General features: G+C 41.0%; 1 protein-coding gene and 1 long non-coding RNA gene across 2 annotated transcripts in view; both read left to right on the top strand.

The window, feature by feature from the left end:
* Positions 1 to 18,440, top strand: part of LOC115398779 (uncharacterized) — a 26,901-nt gene extending 8,461 nt beyond the window's left edge. The window contains exon 4 of the long non-coding RNA XR_003932598.1: positions 17,827 to 18,440. This is a non-coding gene — a long non-coding RNA (uncharacterized LOC115398779). The remainder of the gene's footprint in view (positions 1 to 17,826) is intronic.
* On the top strand, positions 5,489 to 17,483 carry slc1a3a (solute carrier family 1 member 3a). Its single transcript, XM_030105727.1, has 10 exons — positions 5,489 to 5,615; positions 6,098 to 6,424; positions 7,208 to 7,345; positions 13,179 to 13,383; positions 13,652 to 13,694; positions 14,479 to 14,747; positions 14,854 to 15,087; positions 15,395 to 15,589; positions 15,902 to 16,036; positions 16,558 to 17,483. The coding sequence occupies exons 2-10, from the start codon at positions 6,241 to 6,243 to the stop codon at positions 16,763 to 16,765; spliced, it is 1,611 nt and encodes a 536-aa protein (XP_029961587.1). The 5' UTR covers positions 5,489 to 5,615; positions 6,098 to 6,240; the 3' UTR covers positions 16,766 to 17,483.

Here is an 18,440-nt window from a genome sequence, read left to right as displayed (position 1 = left end):
CTGATATAAACTCTAAAATGTTTCAGTCTGGATTTTTCAGCTCTGCAGCTTCGGCTAAGTATCCGTTTTGGAGACTCGTCAACATCACGTCTTTCCTGTCCTGCATCCAGACAACAAGTCAGTGGGACGGCATCCAGTGTGGCCTCATTCAGATCATTGAGAAACGGTGTGTGAACAGTCTCGTCTCCCATCGCGCTCATTGAAGTGCTATGAGTGCGCTGAGACCCCTGGTTTTGAAGTCTGTAACATTTGATCCATGGGAAACCCTTGTGCACAATGATGCCGGTGAACAATGTGGCCCCAGTTCTGTTTGTCCCCGGAGGGCCACTGTAGCCTGCAGATCTAATAACCTGTCCTGGATACATCGGCCCCTGGGAGCGGACCACTCCCATCTGAAACGACCAGCCGCTCTGAGCAGCCAGCAACAGTTAAGGTTACGCACACTGATGTTGACATTGAGGGTGTGTTTTTAATATAGAGTGTGTGTGTGTGTGTGTGTGTGTGTGTGTGTGTGTGTGTGTGTGTGTGTGTGTGTGTGTGTGTGTGTGTGTGTGTGTGTGTGTGAGACCATTTTAAGGCACAATCATTGCATTTCAGTGAAATATACGACAATGCATTTGGGAGCTTGCTGCTGTTCAGCTCTAAGTTTAAGTGTTACTGTTCACCATGCAGCCCCCCGAGGACAGTTCTTAATTTTTTTCAAGAAAATCAAAACTTGGAAACTTTGACATTATTGGGGCCTGTTGAATACAGTTGTGTTCGTATAAACTGTATGTTTCTCTGACTACTGGAAGTAAAACGGAATCCGTTTTATTCAGGAGAAATTATTGTGTTGCTATTTACTCTCTTTCAAGTCGACCTGTCTTAATAGAGCAAACACTGTGAGTACTGTGTGGGTAGTTTTATGGTTGATTATTAAACTTTTAAATTTGGCTAAAGTTACATTGTTTACCTAACCTAAGTTCAAAACAGCCACAATAAACAACTGATTTATACAGGCGATATCATTAAGAGTCCTTTTTGACGATGACAGAAGATGGATGGGTAAATGTAAGAGAAGCAAATTTTTCTGTCGAAGTGAAAAAAACAAAAAAAGGTACAACACAGATACTGCTAATATTGACTTATTGTAACGTCACTAGGTGTTGTGAAAAAGTAACAAAGCTGCTTTTCACTGCAGAAAACAGCTCTGATAATGGTAATGGAGTAACACACACTGAAACCTGTGCAATTGTGACTAAATTACAACAGTTAGAAAAAAATACTTGCTGATTGATTACGCGTTACAAGAAGTAGAGAAGTCACTGCACTGCGGAATTCATAACATGACATTCACAACAGTGGTAACCAAGTACAAAATTAGATTTTGCTTGATGGGCAAGTGACACACAAACACACTGTAAATAATGGGCAACCCATGTTTCTGTTTTACCTGTTTTCTTTCTTGGTTATGTCTGTTTTATTGTGCAAACCATGGTTCTTGTTTTGCTTTCTAGAGTTTACAAGATTTGCTTTGAGGCTGATTCCTTTGCTTTGCTCTCTGAAGACAAAGGAGCCTGTTGTGTGTTGTTGCTCGTAGGGAAAGCTGTGCGACGAATGCTGTGTGGGTCACTGCGGTGAGGGGTGAGGGGTGGTGGGGCGCTGATTTAAATCTTTCCAGATGAGCAGTGGTTCGGTGATGAGAACGCCAGAGATTTGGGCCTGTCAGATCTCGTGACACACACAAATGTTTTTGCAATATTTCTCTGGAAATCATGCAAATTCAACAGAAACATCCTTTTAACTAGAAAACGAAACCATCCTTTGGCACACAGGTTTTAAAGTGTAAACATGGTCACTGCAGGCTTTTTATCAATTATCCCTTCTCAATATGAGAGGCCTCTGCTGTCTACAGCGGCGTGAATAAACTTGCGCTTCCATCAGTGCAACTTTAAGTGTTGAATTTTTTTGTCAACTTAGGAGAGCCATATTGGAATACGGAATGTTCAGACAGACAGGACAGACTGTGATCTAAAACAAACATCACTGCAGATAGCAATCGCTCCCCTGAAGCATTGAGGCGCACATGGAGGATGGCAGCGAAACGTGAGTGTGAAAACTTTTCGATCGTTTGACATTTCCTACCGAGAATTCTGGATTGCAATCAAAAAAGTCAAAGAAATAACATCATTCAGTCTGGTAAAATAATCCCGTATTAATAAGACTTGATACAACTTAGGTTTGCAGGGAGCTGGTAGCCCATCGCCAGTTCAAAGAAATCTGCCAGAAATAAATATATGTATATATATATATATATATATATATATATATATATATATATATATATATATATATATATATATATATATATATATTTATATATATAGTTATTGTGGCTCAGAGACCCGTTATCACCAAAGTGCCATAACACAAGACCCCCTTATAGTAGCATTAGCTGGAATTGACGTTTTCATTGACGTTATCGCTTTGTTACTTTGTTCAGAAATTGTTATTTTAAAAAAAGTAAAACAATGTATCTACTTTTGGTTTCACTCTGAATTTGAAAACTATTGTTGTGGAAAATATATTGCATCTATGCCTCTGGTCAACCTGGGAGAAATAAAGAAACCTACAATAGAAAGGGTCTTTATCTTTCATTGAAACTTCATATTCAGAGGCCAGACAGCTGTTGTTGTCTGTTCTTGTTGTTGTCTATAGGAGAACTGTGCGGCCTCAGGTTGGTGCTTGTACAATTTATAGACAGAAAATATGCAAAGGGAAGGGTTGAATTGTGTGACATACAGCAGAAAACAATAAAAAATTCCCTATTAAGCATATTTCTGAGACAAGGAGGATTGCAATATGCTATACCCAAGATATCCTATCAGGTATTGGCAGACCACCGAGGAGCAGTAGACTGTATCACACTGATTAAAAAATATAACTGGAGGATTCAGTTCGGCAGTCATCAGTTACAAACACACCATCATTTTCTATTCCCATTACACAATTCTTAAAAAGGAAAATCTTAACTGAAGTCCAACCCACTTTACCAACCTGAAGGCCACATAACAGGAACTTTTTGTTCTTTTACTGGAAAGTAAGTTTACATAATGTTTTTCATTATTAACAATCAGTCTGAAATATTTGGTCATTTTTTTTCCATATTACTCACCAGTACTGTGACCGAAACTTTTATGGTTTCGTTTCTAATTTTTATTCATTTATTGTAAAAAAAAAAAAAAAAGAAAAAAAAAAAACCAAGAAAAAAAAGAAACACATAGGAAAAGATATTCAATTTATCCCTAAGTACTTTCTGCTGCTACTTTTATTAACTGTCCTGTGTTGGTTTTTATATCTCAGTTCAGGGGTGAATAATGTTGGCGCTGTGGTTAGCTCTGGGTTTAAACACTGGCTTCCTGTGTGGAGGCTGCATGTTCTCCCCATGTGGGTTTCCTCTGGTTACTCTAGTTTCCTCTCAAAGTCCTAAAACATGCGCTGTGGGTCCCTGAGCAAGACTGCCAGCCCCCACCACGTCCCAGCCCGGTGATTTTAAACCAAAATTATAGATTCAGTAACTTCAAGGTGTTGAGATGAGAAAAAATAGCAAAAATACACTTATTTGTCAACATGCATTTAGTTGATAAGCATAACATTTTAGTGAAGACAAGTGTCAGAATAGAAGCTATCGCACCATAGTGCAGCTGTATTGCCAAAATAAAACAGAAGCTGCAGTGCATTTTAGTGGCTCCGAATCTGTGACGCTGCGATCAAAGCAGCTACGGCTTATTGTCTTTTTTAAAAGTGTTCTAAAAATAACACACAGACTCTGGGATGATTTCTTGGATCAAAGTATTGACGTCTACACAGAGAAAATAAATAGTTCACCAGTGATAAGTGTGTCAAGATGCAGAATGTGTTTTTTCCTGCGCTTACTTCTTGTACTCAGTCTGAAAGTCTGGGAAAAGGAGCCTCTCCTTACACATTGCATACTTTCTCTCCCAGTATGTTGGTTTTCCTCTCACAATTCTAAAGCATGCGTTTAAAGCCAATGTCAGATCAGCCAGTAAAGGTGTGAATGAGAATGTTTCACTGCTCGTGTCTCTGGTGGATCGTCCAGGGTGGACGTACGCTGTCTTCAATCGTATCTCCTGTGACCCTAATTTAAAGAAAGGAGCTCAAAAGATGCATGAAGGAATGCCTTTAGTTCTTTGAATTTCTCAAACAATCTGCCACTCTTAATGTTCATTTCTGAGCCAAACCGCTCTCGCAGTGGGTTCTCACCAAACTCGACGATTTGCAGTAACGTGAGAGACATGCCGTTTTAGCTCCTGTCAATAAAACTCCACTGCTGGCCGCAATGTTCTTGAATTCTCAGAGCAGCACAGAATCAGAGAGGGTATATAATTTCACTGCGGTTATATAAAGAATGAGACAATCTGTGTGTGTGTGTGTGTGTGTGTGTGTGTGTGTGTGTGTGTGTGTGTGTGTGTGTGTGTGTGTGAGTGTGTGTGTGTGTGTGAGAGAGTGGGTGTGTGTTTTGAGTGGAGTGCGCGCGTACTAACGGCTGAAGCATTTCACAACACCGTTGCCACACACGCGGATTCCCTCGCCGTGAGTCAGAAATGATGCCTTCAGCTTTTCTCCTCTCCTCTTTTAAGTTCTTTAACTCATTCTCACACGTATTCCCATACATACACACGCCAAACCAAACCCCTGAACTGTGTGCAGCCAAAATAAATGTCTGATCATGACTTTAAAAGCCTCCCCTGGTCTTTGGAAAGGTCATTATGCTTCATGACACTCTTTGATCAAATGGTCACAGCAGCAGAGTGCGTCAGCTCACTGGCCTCCAAACACGCCTCACTACCTGCACACACTTGTTTCTTTCATAATCCAAAGTTGAACTCCACTTTTTGGTAAATATTTACCTTCTCTGTTTAGCTCCACGGACTAAAAAAGCTTTTCTGATGGGAGAAAACACAGAAAAGTGAACTTTGTAAAGGATGCGACGCGTTCAAATCCAACAAAACAAAACCAAAGCTAACTGGTGGAAATGTGTGGACAGCATGCATGAATGGGTAATCCTCTTCAATATTTCTGGATGGATGGTGGATTTGGTTTTTTTTTTCCCTGTGTTGACTCATTCTCTGTAGGAATCTCCAATCAGTCTGAAGCCACCAAGCGTGAAAACCCATTTGAAAGGGGACAGAGGAAGACAAGAAGGGTCTTTCTCTGTTTCCTGCTTGGAGAGCTCATTATTCCTGAAACCCCCTTTCTGTTTAAAAGCACTCCCTCCCTCTATTTCACTTCCCCCTTTTTTTTTCAGTCCCCCCCCCTCACCTCCTCAGAAACTCACGCTGTGCGGCTCACTGGTTTTCTTCTGCCGTGGCACCGCCTCCCTTCTCTCACTGGCTCTTTCACTGCCTCGTCCCCTGATCACGGCTGCTCCTTTCGTTTCCCTCACTTTCCTCTCGCCTCTTGCTCCACATTGCTGGCTGTTCACGGCAGCCAGCCCAAAGCCAAAGAGTTCCTCAGTCCTCCTCCCGTCCAGTCAAGCTTTAAAACAAAACTCACACCCTGAAAAACCTCTGACTTTACTCCAAAGGAAGACTTTTCTTCTCTCAAGTCTTAAGGTACAGAAACGACTTCACTTTATGTTTGTTTTTGCCATGCATGGGATAATTTCACCAGTTTTTGCATGTGTGTGTGTGTGTGTGTGTGTGTGTGAGAGAGATCTGGAAAGCTGATTTCCAACCCAAACTGTACACGTGTGTGTTGGAGAGTGCACAAGAGAAACTGTGCAGTTCTTCACAGCTGTGTGCGGCACATGGTGCTTTCACACACACAGACAAGCTTTTATTGCCTGAATCATTGACGTGTTGATTGTAGTGTCATTATGTTGTTAAGAATTATTTACATATATTTCTTTAAAATTGCAAACGAAATATCATCAGAACTTTGACTTTTATACACAGGATCTATCATTGAAAAGTTGTAAAATCAAAGGATAAGTGGGAAACTTCCTTGACCTGACCCGTCCGATTGGATTGGAGTGTTTGATCTCTTTCTTTTGTTGCATTTTTGTTGTTTGACTTGTCTCTCCCTTCTCAACCAGGCAGGGTTTAACCTTTAAACCAAAGGAGAGGTGTGACAGAGAGTACTGACGAGGGAAACGACTGAACCAGCCGCGTCTTCACAGTTGCATTGTGGAGTCAAGTTTCTGCAAGTTCGTATTTGTTGTGAGGAGAGAGCGCAGCTATGACTCAAAGCAATGGGGAGAACCCGCAGAGGACTCGGGGGGGTCTCCACCAGGTCCGCAACAGGATCCAGGCTCGATCTCTGCAGGCCAGGAAGCGAATCCAGAGCATCACCAAGGACGATGTGAAGAGATTCTTCATTAGAAATGCCTTTGTGATCCTCACCATTATTGCGGTCATGATCGGTAAGTGTGGAGGTCTTTTAGAGAATTATTTTTAATTTTGCACCTTATATAGACTATATTCTAATAAAAGTCATGCAGTCTGTAGGCACCATTCAGCTTGACTCCAATCTGGAATATATCATGTGTCACTCCTAAACATCCATCACTCTGGTGACCAAAACACCAAAAGCAAGTCAATACAACTCACAGGATGGGAAAACAGGAGCCTGAAGTGAGCAGCCTGGCCTTCGTCTGACCCCCCCAGCTCACCTTTGACCTGTTGCCATTAACCTCTAAATCGCACTCAGCAGGAAGTGGCCAGACCCACCTGCCAAATGCAGTTTGACAGCCCTGCTGAAATTACACCATGCCATGATGGATTGAATCAGGATTTTTTTTTTCCTTCAGGCTGCTACATCAGTCATGTGGATCAGTGGGTGGGTCAGTGCTGGATGAAGAATGCTCAGTGATACAAAATGAAACAAATTACACATGTTTCGTCCCAAAATGCAAGTCTAAAAATAAATAAAAATAGGAGTAATGCTCATTTCTCAAATATTTTCAGAAATGTATGCTCAACCTACTCCCCTTTTTACCAGCAGTTATTAATGGTTACGCCTCATACTGAATGTCACATGCCGTCACCTCTTCCTCTAAAGCTCCACCTTCCCTGGGACTCAGTGTTTTACATATTTCTATCTTAATCTTACATCTTACACGTGCTGAATTCTCGACGCAGGGTCTCGTCTCCAGATGTGGAAGTTAAAGTTTGTGTGTCATGTCCTCCTCTCATCCACACCGCAGGTATCGGCCTGGGGTTCGCCCTGCGTCCGTACAACATGTCCTATCGTGAAATAAAGTTCTTCTCTTTCCCTGGAGAAATCCTCATGAGGATGCTGCAGATGCTGGTGTTACCTCTGCTGGTTTCAAGTCTCATCACAGGTACGCACGGCGTCATGCTCCGGAGTGCAATCACAAGCATCGTTAATTTGTTGAAATGCTATTTAGCACGGTGCCGTTCTTTCTCAAATTCAGATCTTTTCGGTCATTTAGACATCCCTCAAGCGAAAGCAAAGAATTTACTAACTGGAGTCATAATGCTCAGAAATACACGAGACAGGGCGTGCACGAGCACGCAGCACTCCCACGTGCTCGTCACAGCGTGTCTTCAATCGGAGAGTTGTCACAACCTTTTTGTGTTTCAGATGATCAAATATCTAAGATAAGCCCTTTTTCCCCGATTGTCAGTTGCAGCTTGTTTTGAACTAAATTTATATTGAAATTTGTATCACACACACTCCTTTGCTGCATCTTCCAAAACATTTTCTCTTACCCACACATCTGCTGGACATCTGTGTGTGTGTATATATGTCTGCTTCATGCGGCTCCAGAGTTCTCGTCACTTTTTCGTCTGTAGAAATAACCTCCTGCCAAATAAAGTCTGCCTCACTATCTCCTCATGTGGTATCTCAAGTATGCGGGAGTGGAAATGTAAAAAGATCAGTAACTGTGGAGTTTTTGATACAACTCAGTTTTCCTTAAAGGAACTTTGATCAGCATGTGTTTTATATATATATAAATAAATAAATAAATAAATAAATATATATATATATATATATATATATATATATATATATATATATATATATATATATATATATACATATATATATGTATATAACGCCATGAAAACATTGTCATTAATTGTATTCATTTAGAAGGTTTTCTTTCTTTTTTTTTTTTTTTTTGTATTTGGCTCCACTGACCATCAGTGAGCCAGCTGTTTTTTTGTTTTTCTCCCTTTTCCAGTCATGGGTCAGGCTGAAATGACCCTGTGAGCCGGACAGCCAGATAGTTGCAGTTTAACTTACGAATCTCGGTCACATGTCATCTTCAGAACTTGTGATCCAGTAGTTCTGAAATCACTGGCTCATAGCAAAAACATGACACTGAAAGTCTCCAATTCATTATCCAGCTCAGACATACAAGTTTAATTCCTTCTGGATTCAAATCAGTTTGTTATTGATCGCAGTCTTGGCTTGTTTGGATTGCCTCAGTACAGGCAGAGGACATGTGAGTGTCTCAAAACAGGGATCAGCAGTGCTGAAAACGTCCAGCCCCCTGAGCAGTGACTGACAGCGAAGGAGGCCGCTCTCCTGAATGGATGACAGGGAGACGCTGTCCGATAATGACCTGCTTTGTGCTGCAGTGGGGCGTAGCATCAGCATCCTCTGACATCATGTCACATGACCACAGCTCCAGCATGTGGAAACCAACAGAGATCTGTTCTGTTAGTCAAGAGTCATCTGTGAATATAGCCTCAAGCAGGTTGTTTAAATGCTAAGTTGTTTGCTGTGAAAATTTAGAAAGATGAGAGAAAAGTCACAACTACTATATTACCAGAAGCTCTATTTTTTTACATCTGAATATAGTTTTCTTCAACTTACTGAGAGAGATCAAAAAGTAGGGAATAAAGTAAAAATACTTTAACAACTTAATTCTCAATTACGGTTTAACAGCAGCTTCGTTGAAAAGAATCCGCAATGACAGCAGTGACAGACCAGCAGTTCAAACGAGCCAGTGTGCTGCTGTGTAATCTGATTTCTGACTTCAGATCTGTTTGGAGGTATTTAAAGTCATAACAGTATTCTAACATCACTGCAGCAATGCACTGCAAAACAAGTCGGAAGCCATAGTAACAGTGGCAATAAAAAAGTGATGTTTTGTTCCTCTGTGTGAAAAGCACGCTGATGCAGTATGCCAGTACATGCAGCACAAAAGATTTTTCCACTTTCATAACAACACTGGAGAATAAATCCTCCTTTTATATACACCTGCAGCACAGTTCTCACTTTTTCCAGGTTCTTTGGTGAAATGAAAACCTCTGTTCTTTTACACTTTAGTGTTTTTTTTTTTCTCTGTACAGTTCCCACAAGGATTAAAACAAAATAAAACAAAACAAAACAGTTTAAGTGAATGTTTATCAGTGTAACAAATACTGTGGTACAGGCTTCATCTCTTGACTTTCTCATGCTGTCCTGTGGTAAAGCTCTGTATACCGGACCTTACATACCTTCGTCTAACGTAGAGGATTAGAGTAAGGAAATACAGAAAGCAAGGCCGGGAGAAGGGCAGACAGGAGCCCAGAGGATCAAGGATCATGAAAAAGGGCTTCAGTGAAAAAGAGGAGTGCAAATAACCCAAAGTTTCTTCTGTTTTTTTTCTTTTTTTTATTGCACATGCTCAGTCTTTTACACAAAAATGCTTCAGTCAGACCGTTAACGTGCCTCAAAATCTATACCTCCTTTTGGCATTTCATTGTGAAGCGTGGGAGTCCGCCCCCTGTGTATTTATAGAGCGGTCAGACGGGGCTGGACGCGGGAAGCGGGCAGTAAAAGAGGAAAAGGATGGAATTAGAAGAGGTCACCTCAAGGCAGCGTTCAGTGACCTTTAGGGTAAGGAAGAGTAAGATGAGAAGACCAGACCAAAAAAGATTGATACATTTTTTTTTTCTTTCCAAGACAAATTTAGAAGGGTCGGAATGTCCAGGTGGCTCTGTATTTTTAAACCATGTAAACTCTTAGTCAGACCTTATTTCAGAAAATCTTTCTACCTTAAAATTTTGTGAAGTCTTTTTGAGTGAGAGTTATGCAAACTAAGCAAAAATATTGAATTTCTAACATCACAAAATCATAAAGAATTCCCTCGGTGTTATTTCCTTCATTTGCAGCACAGCCTTTTTTCAGATTGGAAAGCATCATACAACGTGACCGCTGTTAAAAAATTGTCCGATAATGCATGAAAAGGTGCCACGTGTCTTCTGAAGACACGTGGCAGTTTGAAGGACACTTGTGTAATCATGGAATGTTTGCTTCAGTAAATAGTCAATCATACAATACAATTTGTGGCTTTTTTTCTTTAGGAAAAAAATCAATTTGAATTAAAAAAAAAAGTTGCCAATCAATCAACAGATCATCAGTGTGTCTTCTAAATCTAAACCACTTTCTCCAGCTGAATCTGATCCCAGCTCACTATGAGCTACCAGACACACCCGGGACAAGTTGTCAGTCCATTGCAGGACAAATGTAGAGACAGATAATCAGACGCAACCCCTCAAATCCATGTTTGTGGACTATGTTGGGAAAACCAGCGGAGCAGGAGAAAGCTTCGACACAGGCTGAAAAATTCCACACAGACAGGCCGACAAGGTCCAACATGGACTTGAACAAGGAGCCCTCTTGCTGTGAGGCGAGAATACTAACCACTGTGCAGCTTGTAAGGGTGGACGTTTCACAAAATGGATCATCAAAGCATAAGAGAAGAGCGTTCTGCGTGTGTCCCGTGTTTCAACTCGTCCCCCACAAAAAGTGGGCCTATTTGTGTGTGATGAACATTCCCCAAAAGAGAAAGAAAGCCATTCTCCTTGTTCTCCTCCAACCTCTGTTCTTTCACTCTTTTGAAAAGATGGAATTGGTGAGGCTGCATCCGTTGTTGCCGGGACAACAGGCTGGAGATCATTGTGTGCATGTGGGGCTGACTAAAGTCAACAAGTTTTCCCAGGGCTGTCAGAAAAGGAAACGGGCGGAAAGCAGGAGACAGGGGGTGATGGTGGCCCTGAAAAAGGATTGCAGCAATAAGATCAGTGTTCGTGGAAGGAGAAATAAAAGGTGAGGGAGGTGAGATGTAGGGTGGGAGAGGAGAAGAGGAGGGGAGGTACAGGGGGGGGGGGGGGGGGGTCCCTGAGACATGGGGGCAGAGGCAAAGAATTTGGGAGAAGAGAATGAGGGAGGGAATGAGAAGGGGATGAAGAGGATAAAAAAAAAAACAGGATAAAAGCCAAAGTCCTGAGCATGTTGAGACAAGAGGAACAAAGAGGGCCGTAGCGGGGGCAGTGAGTATAGAGTATAGAGAACAGATACTCATTAACAATCTGCATTCCTTAGCTTTCTAAACTCGAGTAATAAATCTATCTTCCCACTTTTTCACACTCTTCCAGCTAAATTTTAATCATTGAAAATCCTGCGTCTTTATATAATCAGGTCACATAATCTCTGCCCTGAGTCAATGAGACTGCTTCTGAAAACACTACTGAAGCCCAGTAGCATTCATATCCTGCATTTCACTTGTCAGTGTGATCTAATGGAGTAACTTGGCAGATATTGTCGAATAAAGTGCCAGACATAGTTAAATATTGCTCCGTTGGCTTGATTATACCGTTTATCTCAGGTGCCAGAACTAGATGATACTTGAAAAGTGGTCAAACAATCCGTTTTACATCTGAGTCATAAATTTCAGTTCACCAAAGATTAGTCTGTGAACAGAATATAATTCATATAATTTTCCAATGGGTGTGTGGTGTGACTAAGAAAATATTTGACACAGGCTTTAATCCACACACTGGCTGGTTAAAATTCAAACACAATCTGGCTTTGACCAAGTTCAATGTCTAAGTTTACACACACACACACACACACACACACACACACACACACACACACACACACACACACACACAGTATCAGTGCACCACACGAGAAAAAGTCATATCCATCTCCCACCAGGCTAAGCCTGCTTCTCCATGCACGGCCCTGAATGGAGATAATGGCCATAATGGGACCTGACACTGTGAAAATACAGCACCACTGTCCCTTTCATGCCTATTGAGGCAGCTTGTCTGTTTCTAAACCCCGGTTCTCTGAATGGCTGTTTTTCTTTCTGTCACCATTATCCCAGCAGTGTTTAATGCTATCAGGGCTGTGGAGCCTCCGGGCTCTGTGACTCCTTCACTGTTACTGAGTACCAATAAATTGTTTCAGGATCAGTTCCTCACAGAAAACCACACTTTCCAAAACTATGCCTTGTGAAATCTGAAATGGATTTGTGGTTATTCAAAGGTTTTGTGTAAAACGGTTCTATCTGACCTTCCTGCCAGGCACTGGGGGAAGTGAAATTTTTATTCCTGATTCCAGCTGCAGTGTATTTTTTTCTCCATTTAAAGTCACTCGATGCTGTGTTTTCCCAGCTGCCCTGAATGCCGTCTCGCTAACGCCACGTGGTTGATAGGAGGAGTACACACGTTCATGTTGATTTTCACCTGTCGCACTAACATTGACCTTCACTGGAACAGACATGCCTGTTCTCTGTGTTCACAACAAACAAACGTCACTTGACGCATCGGTACAGACTACGTTACATTTCTCACTGTATTATGTCAACGAGAAAAAGCCCCACGTGAGAAATTTAGACTATATTTCAGGGGGCTTTGAAATAGTTCATCCAGCTGAAATTTATGGATGTATCTTCACAGATTTGTCATGTAAGATGTTCCCCTGGGTGTTTTGCACAGTAGGTGTTGTTTTTCCACCAGCAAAGGTCAGAGTCAGATGATGTTTCTCGCTCTTTGTTGTCCCAGATAGTCATTCAGATAATCCAGATGGGTGGATCCTACATATAATTACAGCACCTTTTCCTGGGATAACTGTATGCTCACAGCGACAAGAGGTTACTGACACATCAGCGCGATCACTGAGGTCATGGGGCAGTGATACCAAACATGTCTGTTCATGTAGCAGTCACACATTTTCAGCGTGCTTTTAGAGTTTTCCTGGTAATAGGACTGATTTTCATAATATCCAGAGGGGCTGCTTAAGCTTTTAGCACTGCTGCTCCCTCTACAGGAGTTCTTACGGCATGAATGTCTGTCGATGCATCTGAATATGACTACAAGTGCAAATAAATGTGTGTTCATCGGCTGTGTGCGATTTGTCTGTCTCAGGGATGGCGTCACTGGACAGCAGAGCTTCTGGTAAAATGGGCATGAGGGCCGTCATCTACTACACCACAACAACGGTCATTGCGGTGTTCATCGGCATCGTCATGGTGGTCATCATTCAGCCTGGAAAAGGAACGAGAGATGAGTTCACCAAGCAGCAGCAGATAGAGCAGGTCAGCGCTGCTGATGCCTTTCTGGATCTTATCAGGTATACTCCAAGAACCATGTAGTTTATCTTCCATCATCACACTCACTGACTGGTCCTGTTTTAATCCTGATCAAACTGTTTGTGGATATGTGAAAGTTTGTGACTTCCTGAAGGTGTAAATTGTTTCAAAAGGCCTCAGAGAATAGATCACTTTGAGGCTACAAGACTCTAATATTGTAAGCAGTGCATTAATTTCTTAAAATTTTTTGCTGACGTGCAGGAAGTAAGTAAATAACTGATCAAATTGTGGTTCTCTTTGTTCCCCTAGAAACATGTTTCCTCCTAACATCGTAGAAGCATGCACCAAGCAGGTACCGCTCCTACAACACACTCCTTTTTTTTAGATAAAATCCTCAGTTGCTTTATTTTCTCCTTCACTGTGGCACCTTCTGTACCCTGAGTGCTTTGTGGAGTTAGTAGATTTCATGTTTCATCTATTAATACTTTACAGTCAGTGCACAGTTTCGCTGTTAATAATAAGCAAGACCTTCCAGACATACTTGAAAATTTTTTTCCTGTTATGTTCAACTCCAATACCTGACGAGGACACACCAAAAGACTTGCAACTGCCACTCATTAACTACTCCAGTCAATGTTGTGGGCCCCAGCTCTTTAATTCTCTCTTCCTTCTTTGGCCGTCTTTAAAGCTAAATTAAGTCTGTTGATATGTTATGTGGTTTGGGTGACTTTATTAACCCCTCTGTTGGTTTTTCTTCTTGTTGTTACTTCATTCAGTTGATTTTATTGGATTATATTATATTATATTTATTATAACACATCACCTCCACCTATTAGCACCTCCTTTGCAAACCTGGCACAAATGCTGCATAGTTCCAAGAATGATCTATTTAAATTCCGGCTGTTGAAATTCAAGGTCATTTTGTCCTCAAAGAACCGAATACATGGCAGGAAATCAAGAATCCAGATGCTGCTTCTCTCAGGATTTCACTGTGTTCTGTTTCACACTTCTGTCCTTTTTTGAACAATATTCTTTTATGTTAAACAGCAACATTACTACTCTTGTTCATGACATTAGAATTCTACAAGAATTGATCACTATTTAACATGGTTTTCTCTCTCATTTCATGAATCCAGTTTAAGACACAATACGCCAAAAGAATAGTTCACATCAAGATGACGGTGAACGACTCGATCGTCACACTCAACGGCAACCAGAGCATAACGAAGGAGGAGCTGATCCCAGTGCCCGGGGCAGTCAACGGGATCAATGCTCTCGGCCTGGTGGTCTTCTCCATGTGCTTCGGTCTGATCATCGGGGGCATGAAGGAGCAGGGTCAACCACTGAAAGACTTTTTCGACTGCCTCAATGAAGCCATTATGAGACTTGTTGCTATAATAATGTGGTAAGTCTCAGAAAAGAGAAAAAAATTCAAATATGATATGGATGAAGGTATGAAAGCATGAAATATTTTTATAATTATATCTATATGACTATCCTTTGGTCCGCAGGTATGCCCCGATCGGTATCTTGTTCCTGATTGCTGGTAAAATTGTGGAGATGGAGGACATCAGTGCGATGGGTGGACAGCTGGGAATGTATACAGTGACAGTCATTTGTGGCCTGCTTGTTCACGCCATCTTCGTCCTGCCACTGCTTTACTTCATCGTCACCAGGAAGAACCCCTTGGTCTTCATCGCTGGGCTTTTGCAGGCTCTCATCACTGCCCTCGGAACATCCTCAAGGTATGATGAGGGGGGAAAAAATCACACGTAAAGAGGATGTAGAGAGAAAAATTCAAACAAAAAAATACCTTGTTGCTGTTTTTTTGAAAATCTTATGACAATTTGATGGATTTTTAGTTACAAGTGCTTTGTAATTATTGCAGAAAATGCATTTTGGAGACTTAACTGTGATTTTGACAGCTTTTAAATTTAGAATTGCTGTTTTGTTATGCAGTACTTTGCTTTCTTGTCCCCTAAATCGTAGCAAATGTTCATAAGCTGCAATCTCCCCCTCTCCATCATCCCTCCTCTACATCTGTCCTCTCAGTTCGGCCACGTTGCCAATCACTTTTAAATGTCTGGAGGAAAACAACAAGGTGGACAAACGTGTGACCCGTTTTGTGCTCCCTGTCGGCGCCACCATCAACATGGACGGCACGGCTCTCTACGAAGCGCTGGCAGCCATTTTTATTGCTCAGGTCAACGACTACGATCTTAACTTCGGACAGATTCTCACCATCAGGTAAATGATACATTCTGTAAAGGATCAGCAGAAAGATATCTCAGTTCCTATCAGTTTCCTCTCATTATGGATGGAAATTAACCCAAGTTAATCCTTTCATGTGAAACTTCTTTCCAACTGTTACACTTTTTGGCAAGTGATAGAAAGGGGTCAGTATTTTTGCCAAGGGAATGAATAGAAATGATCTTCAGCTGTATTACAAAGGAATATTTGGGAATTTAATATGAAGACATTTTGACCTCTGCAACTTAAAGTTTGTTGTTTATTGTATTCATCTTTTTCCACTTTTCTTTTCTTTTTTTTTTCTTGAAGTATCACAGCCACAGCAGCCAGTATTGGAGCAGCTGGAATCCCTCAGGCAGGCCTGGTTACGATGGTGATAGTGCTGACATCTGTAGGCCTGCCGACGGACGATATCTCTCTGATCATCGCCGTTGACTGGTTTCTGTAAGTACCCGACGATGTGCTGTTCTGGGAGCATTAATCTTCCTCCCTCTGAATAACACCACTTTGTGTTAGAGTGTGAAAACTGGAAGTGATTTGGGATTTTATTATGACAAAGAAAGTTTTTTTTCATTCTGAGGAAATCATTCTGAAGATTAACGGCATAGTGTGAATTTAATTAAGTTGCTTTCCAGCGGTATTTTTTTGTTGTCCCTTTCACACTCAAGTGGATTATGGGGCAGCTTCCAGAGACACTCCCATCACATTCCATCTCCCTCCACCCATCTGGTTTTTATTCAGCCAGCAGTGCAAAGCCCTGCTTCCTCCTATCTACTCACTGTGTTCACTGTGGTTTCCCCTTGGGCAATTAAAAATACACTCCTCGGGTTTCCCAATGAGTTTCCTGTTTATTTACAAACACATATGAGCTTTTGATATGACATGTATTCACAGAAGTTGATTTATCTTGTTTAGTGTCGTGTTTGATTTCCGCTGATCAATTGCTTTTCTGTCCCTCTCCTCAGGGATCGACTGCGCACCACCACCAACGTCCTCGGAGACTCCATCGGCGCCGGTATCGTGGAACACCTGTCCCGCCACGAGCTGCGGCAAAAGGACGCCGAAGCAGGCAACTCGGTGGTGGAGGAGGCCAACAAGAAGCCGTACCAGCTCATCTGCCAGGAGAATGAGTACGAGAACGAAAAAACCACAAACAGCGAAACCAAGATGTAAGGAAGTGATGTGTGTTTCAAAGGTGCGCATTTCTTCTGAGAGTGAGTGCACTGTTTTGAAACACATGAAGCCTTTATGAATGCTCAATGGTTCATCTCACAAGATTTAGATTTTAAATGAAACAGATCTACAGAGCCTATACATATATATCTATTCTGCCAAATAAGTTCCACTAATATGCGAGGCCTCCCTTACACACACACACACACACACACACACACACACACACACACACACACACACACACACACACACTGCAAACATGAAATGGATAGTATTGTTATTCTAAGAGTTTGTGCGGAGATTCTTCCTGAGCGTACGATATGCCCGAGGCTGGCAGCTGTTTACTATTAAGAATGAAAGACAAAGCCTCTGTGGTCTGCAAGGCAAATCCAATTCATCACACAACTGTGATGGTTCATCTCAACCACTGGAGGTCAGTGTTGTCTTAACATCATACACATTTTTACTGGCTGTTGTCTTTTATTTGTTTTTTTTTAAATTTTGTTAGTGGAAAAGGTCAGTGAAGTTGAAACTCATGTGAAAAACAGTATATATCATGCAAATAGACAGTGCATCCGCCTTCTTTGGGTTGTTCAATACTGTAATACAGACATTTGTGAGCTTTCATAGTTTTGATGAACATATTTCACCAGAATGCTGAAAATTACCTCAAGGCCTGCATGTTAGTGTGTCTGAACTGTCCAAAGCAGCTGTGGTTTTTTATTTATTTATTTTTTTTTTTTTTTGTCTGTCCAAAATGCAACTAAAGCAAAAACAAAAGCATTGCTGTGGCAAACCGAAAAAATGATTGTGGTTTGGCAGCTGTTAAGCTTTGTTTTATTGTTACATATTTTCCCTGAAATGATCTTAACAATCACTAAGACTGGCACACCAAAATCACTCGGTCTCACACTGACTTTGTGAGAACTGAATCTATCAAGTGTAGATTTTGAGCATTTCAACCAAAAAAAAATGCACCAAAAGTATCAACCAAATTTCTGTAGTTTAGCTAAAATATATGCAAACAAAGTGGTAACCCCTACATGGGATTGCACCAGTCCCACTTCAGCTTAAAATGCTATTTAAATTTACCATTTTTACATTAAATAAGGTCAATGGAAGGTTGGATGTATAATTGTCGCTCAGTTCAGTTTCCATTCCAGACATCACAGGCAGTGCTCTCTTTTTGTTTTTTTTTTCCATCAAGTCTTGATATCGTGAAGTAATTTCATTTCCACCTTTATTTGAATGAACTCACTGTTTTGTTGAATGTCTGGTTATATAACATAACAAATGTAACATTTACATAGTAATTTCTTTGTATAGAAGAGTCATTTGAATATAGTGTGCATGTATAGAGAATTGTAGATAAAATGTGTATATTAATGTAGATTTCTAATGCGAAACAGTTGTTTGACTATTGTACCCATAAAGATGTTGTAAAAATGCATTTACCAAACCAAACTAACAATTTGTGCAGTTCCTCTGTAAACCAAACTGCAACAACATTTTTTTTTTCTTTTATACCCACTTAAGGAAACAGAGTAATTCCTTTGTTTACAGTTGCTGGTGTCTCTTCCAATACGGCTCGATCTCTGAATGAATTCATACATGTGCACATGTACAACTGAATAATAGTAGATTTATCTTGTATGAATCTTTTCCAATAAAA

The sequence above is a fragment of the Salarias fasciatus genome, chromosome 12, assembly GCF_902148845.1.
Source record: "Salarias fasciatus chromosome 12, fSalaFa1.1, whole genome shotgun sequence".
NCBI lineage: Eukaryota > Metazoa > Chordata > Actinopteri > Blenniiformes > Blenniidae > Salarias > Salarias fasciatus.
Note: the sequence above shows the minus strand (reverse complement) of the source record. Positions and strands in the feature narration are given on the sequence as shown.

Bases quoted from the DNA above. Each gene is read 5' to 3' on its own strand.
- slc1a3a (XM_030105727.1), top strand. From the start codon at position 6,241: ATGACTCAAAGCAATGGGGAGAACCCGCAGAGGACTCGGGGGGGTCTC. The intron at 13,695-14,478 runs GTACCGCTCCTA...TCATGAATCCAG, and splicing joins TAGAAGCATGCACCAAGCAG to TTTAAGACACAATACGCCAA. The intron at 14,748-14,853 runs GTAAGTCTCAGA...TTTGGTCCGCAG, and splicing joins CTTGTTGCTATAATAATGTG to GTATGCCCCGATCGGTATCT.